The sequence below is a fragment of the Pundamilia nyererei genome, unplaced genomic scaffold (assembly GCF_000239375.1).
Source record: "Pundamilia nyererei isolate P.nyererei 1_Seehausen unplaced genomic scaffold, PunNye1.0 scaffold00397, whole genome shotgun sequence".
NCBI lineage: Eukaryota > Metazoa > Chordata > Actinopteri > Cichliformes > Cichlidae > Pundamilia > Pundamilia nyererei.
This window is the reverse complement of record NW_005187798.1, coordinates 150,865-156,178: the sequence shown is the minus strand read 5'-3', so window position 1 is coordinate 156,178 and position 5,314 is coordinate 150,865. Positions and strand designations below refer to the sequence as shown.

At 43.6% G+C, this 5,314-nt stretch overlaps 1 protein-coding gene across 1 annotated transcript in view; it reads right to left on the bottom strand.

Annotated features, from left to right (window-relative positions):
* ascc3 (activating signal cointegrator 1 complex subunit 3) overlaps nt 1-5,314 on the bottom strand; it is an 81,860-nt gene that overhangs the window by 68,634 nt on the left and 7,912 nt on the right. Inside the window, exon 4 of the mRNA XM_013915921.1 lies at nt 607-771. Coding sequence (XP_013771375.1) covers nt 607-771 — 165 coding nt within the window. The remainder of the gene's footprint in view (nt 1-606; nt 772-5,314) is intronic.

The following is a 5,314-nucleotide window of genomic DNA, read 5'->3' as shown; positions in this document are numbered from 1 at the left end:
AGCCGTCGACGATTTTGATAGTCGACGTAATCGTGACTAGTCGACTGTGGGGGGCCAGACTCAGTACTGGCCCCCCACAGGCTGGAGCCCCCTGCTCCACACTCACCACAGTAACACCTTTGTTAAGTTTGCAGACGGCGGTGGTACTCATTTCTGGAGGGATGAGCACGCCTACAGGGATGAGGTGGAGCAGCTGACAGCGTGATGTAGGAACAACAATTTGGTCTTGAGCACCACAAAGACCCCTGAAAACATCCAGATGAACAGAATCTACATTTTAGGATTTCCTCACCTGGATGATTGCGCGTGCATCGAGACATCAGGGAGGACCTGACATGGGAAACAGCGCTTAGGTAGTGAAGAAGCTCCGAATAAGACCCGACTCTCAGAGAGAATCACACCCTGACTAACTGCTCAGCTTTTCAGAGATCCCACCGTTCCCACAGAGCAGGCCATCACGTCTGGGACTTTGTCCCCTTGATAATAAACACCTTCACTTAGAAACTGCACTTTGTGTTATCTTTGACTATTTTAATTTGTTTGATGATCTGAAACATTGAAGTGAGAAATATGAACTGAGGACGGGGAACGAGGAGGAACACTCACCTGTCTGATGGTCCGGGCCACCAGACTCTCAAGAACCGGGCCTCGATCTTCATGCAATAGATGGACTTCATCCAAGATGAGGAGCCGCACAATCTGTGACAGAGCCACATCGCCAACACTCTTCCTGGTCACAACGTCCCACTTCTCCGGAGTCGTCACCAACATCTGAAAACAGGACAAGGTCCTCTATAGATGATCATGCATTTCTCCCCTTCAAGAACATGTGCTATAATAAAATGTATGTTCCTCCAGTAAAACGAAAGGAAGTGCAACATCAGCAAACCTGAAAAACTAAAGAATCAAACATGACACGAGCCACTGCTGCAGAGCCTCATAGTGCGTATGGTGCATTTGTCTGTAATGTATTTGACAAACATCGTCGTTTAGTGGAAATCACTGAAAAGCATCACGGCTCAAATAGGCCACGGATCACAAAGGCGACAGATGAACAGAAATAATCTATGTAAGAGATTTATTAAGTCATATAAAAATAGATTAGTAAATATTAAAAGTACTACCACACATTATTGGAGCAAAGCAGGAGTGGATCACAACAAACATGGAGGTTATTAAATCGTATAATCAAAAAAAACAAGACTTCCAGAATATCTTAGAAAAGATGAAGATTGTGCTTCATAAAATTAACGACACTGCAAATGAACTGAATGATTTCTTTGGACATGTTGGCTTTAATGTAGCACAAGAAATTCAAGAGTTGAGAAATAATAATGAGCTAAATAAACACATTACTCAGTTCATTGGTGCTGTGAGTCACAGAGGAATACTTGATGTTCTGAAGACAACTTTAAAAAGGCCACTGATTGTTTCAGTATTGACGTGATATTAGTTAAACGTATTGTAGAATAGTGCAAACTTTCACATACATGTGTAACCTGGTACGTTTCCCTCCAAAATGGAGAAAGCCACAGAGAGGGTTAGGGTTACCCACAACCAACTACAGATCAATAACTCCACAGTTCTCAGAAATCTTAGGAAAATGATCTGTTAATAGACGTGGTAAATATATTGAGAAACATAATAAGTGATAATACGGCAGAGCGGGACATACTGCTGGTGTTTTATACACTTTAACATTGATCATATTATATTACTGAATGAACTAGACAGATATGGTATAAGAGGGATCGCATACACGTGCATGAAAAGTTACCTGGATCAATACGTGCAAATCTAATCAGCTGAAGGTAACCTGTGGTGTTCCTCAGGGCTCTGTGCTGGGCCCTAAACGATTCATGTTATATATAAATGTGTATTGTTTGCTGATGATACCACTGTGCATCAATCAGATAAAAACCTAGAACAGCTTCTGACTGCAGTGGAACAGGAGGTAACTATAAGTTATTGTTAAATATAAAACAAAATGTATTCTTTTTGGCACCAGACAAATGAAACGTGGCTAAAATCAGGGTTGAGCTGAACCTGAAAGAGTGAACGAGAATAAATGTGTTGGAGTGATAACTGATGATAAGCTGAGCTGGAAGTCTCATATGAACCATGTGAAACAAAACCTGTCAAAAACCATTAGCTGTTAGCTATGTAGAGAATAACCAAGCAAAGCATGAGCTGAACAAGAAATCATTACTTTATTGTTCTCTGCTTCTCCAAATATGACTTATTGTCTAGAGACACGGGCTAATGCATAGCCAATAGCTTTCTGATTAGCCTGATCTGGTGTGGCGGATCACTGACAGATCTGAATGCTCGTCAAAATAAATCAATTTTAAAAGTGTGTAGACGGTAATCTGGATACAGATCCCTTTATATGGAGACCACATATACCCAAACACCTACACACACAGTGACAGTGTGAAGAGCTGCACCTTATTTTTCATCGTATAGTAAAGTTCTGTATTTACATGTAAAGGTTTGTAGGTTACATCCCTCCATCCTGGGCATGAGCGCTCTTGGATTGAGCCCAGGCTGTTGGGCTGCTGCGGTCCTGGGCTGCAGGGTAACGACTGACTCGGTCATCTACGGACGTCTCGGACACGTCAGTGAAAAGAGGAGCTGAACCCCACTTCATAGTGAGCTGGACAGACGCTGCACAGGCCTGGTAGATCCAAGAGTTTGATAAGAGTGTGCTGGCAGTTTCTTACAGCGACCTCCAAGTCCCACCTCCACCAAGAGCTTAGTTGGCGTGTAGGCCTGTGGGGGCTGAACCCCGGCTGACAGGTACAGGTGGGCCAGCTGGATTACAGCCTTGTGGCTGCCGAGGCAAAGACTCGAGAGTGGGAGTTTAGTGAGGCCATGGAAGTGTTCGGTTTGCCCACAGTGTGGTCGGACTCGGTGTTGTAGCTGTGCCTCCGTACACCACCACAGCTGTTTAGGAATTACTGCCATTTTTATGCAAAGTCCCCCACCGTCAGAGACTGAACAAGAACTACACGACGGCAAGTGAGGCCTGTTCCCTTCACCTGCCTGACTGATTCTAAGCAGCTGTGAGTGTTGAACTCCTTCAGTAGCTGTTCACGCTCAGCATGAGCACAGCTGTGAGAGAAGCAGGTCCTCATTAGGCTGAGAAAAATGGTAAAAATGGTCAAAAGGCCTGTATTTGTATAGCGCTTTACTTTGTCCCTATGGACCCCAAAGCGCTTTACACTACATTCACCCATCCACACATTCACACACTGGTGATGGCAGCTACATGTAGCCACAGCTGCCCTGGGCGCACTGACAGAGGCGGAAGTAAAGCCAACAGAGGTCAGATAAACAGTGTGGTACAGTAAAGAGAAGCAACGTGCTGGCCAGCTCAGCAACACCCGAATTAAATTAAAAAAAATCACAAAACACAAATTAAGTGGATGACGTTAAAATTGTGTCCTTGGTTAATACAAACGTCTCAACAGCCAAGACGAAGGTGTGTTACTTCAACTCAACAAGAAAGTGATTGGATACGATTTCACAAAGTAAGAATGACCCACAGCATCAGTCAGGTCAGTCACCTGACCAAGGCCCTACACAGCTGACACAGCTCTGACAGACAGAGTCACGTCCGTCACACGTACTGGCTGAACTGGTTTTGGAAGAACTCAAGTTTATGAACTGAAAAAACAACAACAGACAAACAAACCCACAACAGATTGTTGTTAGTTAGCGGGGAGATGCAGGACTGTCTACATGAATTTATTTCACTGTTGTCATGGCAACGTGCACTTTCCTAGATTTCACATCTGTTCTCATCTCTCTCAGCTCCTGGTGACACTACGACAGCACCGGCCACGCCCACGTTGAAAAGCCACTAATGAATATATCAGCTGTGTTAGCACTGGCATAATGCTTACACACGCACCAATCAGCTGGTATTTGTTTACTCGAACACATCTGGAAACATCTGGAAACATCTAGAACATCGGTCACACCAAGACTCCACGCTGTTTGAAGCCAAAGCAGCGTCGTTCCAACAGATGATCTTAGATTGATGGGCGGTCACTGCACAGGTGCCCACAGATCTGCTCCATCACAGTAATAACAGGTAATGACAGACGTGAGACTGTCCCACTGTGCTGAGTTACAGTACGCACCCTGTGCCCGTCGATGACGTGAGTCTGTGACGGCACGATCAGTATAAACGCTGCTACTTTGCCTCTCAGACTAATTCAACTGAAGAGCATCAGCATATCTTTCTGAATCAAATGACAACAGAAAGCTTCTCTGCACACGTCTTAGTATCTGCAGCTTACGGTGCAATATTTGTCTCTGTTTGAGGAAAAAATACTACAATGCCTAATTAATGGAGTGTGAACCTGTTGGAGGATGTGCAGATTCCTATTAAAGTCTTCCTGTAAAAGCAGTTCATTAAATTCCCTCTAGTTTGCATTTAAATCAATCTATCCAGCCATTAGAGACGCTCACAGGAAAGGAAGCGCATGCTCCTAATTGGACGCACTGGTTAATTTAAATGGAGGCTCTGGCAAATGGAGCAGAGGCCAAAGTGCTTTTTTAATTGCTTTACAAACACACACGAGGAGGTGCAGAGAAAACATGTAATTGTTTTCCTTAATGGTGTTATTTAGCCAGTTAATCAAATGATCGCTGCAGGACTGCAATCAACCCTCGAAATTGGCTCATTCTTCATATTTCATAGAAGAAAATGTAAGTTAAGGTTTCTCAAATGTGACAATTTAATCAGACAAATTCACACACGAGAAATAAAGTGGCCAAGAAAAATGGTTCTTTTCAAACATTAATTACTGAATTAGAGCAAAGAGACAACCTGCTTATCAAATATGTAACCAACATGTCAGAGCCGAGGGGAGGACCAGCAGCCTTACTGGATGCAGACGGTCGGGCATCACCACAGAAATGACCCAAAAACAAACTCACTGATTTAATTACTATAAAAAACAAACTCACTGATTTAATTACTATTAAAAACAAACTCAGTGACTTCGTATTTTTACAATGAGCAGCTGATTACTGAGTGAAGTATAACTGTGACTGATTCTTAGACTACGAGCCGGCTTCGTGTGATTTACGGTGGGTGTGTGTTGATGTGTGGACAGAAACATTTAGTTACATCCGGCTGACATTCCTCACCGTTCCTGTGCACAGACGGATGCCTGTGGCCCCCTTTGGGAATACTTAGGCTGAAACATGTTCAGCGTTGGGAGACACCAGTGACATTTCCTGCAGCACTTCCAAGGAAACCTTGTTACCATATCATCAGACACTATATGAGACGGGACTT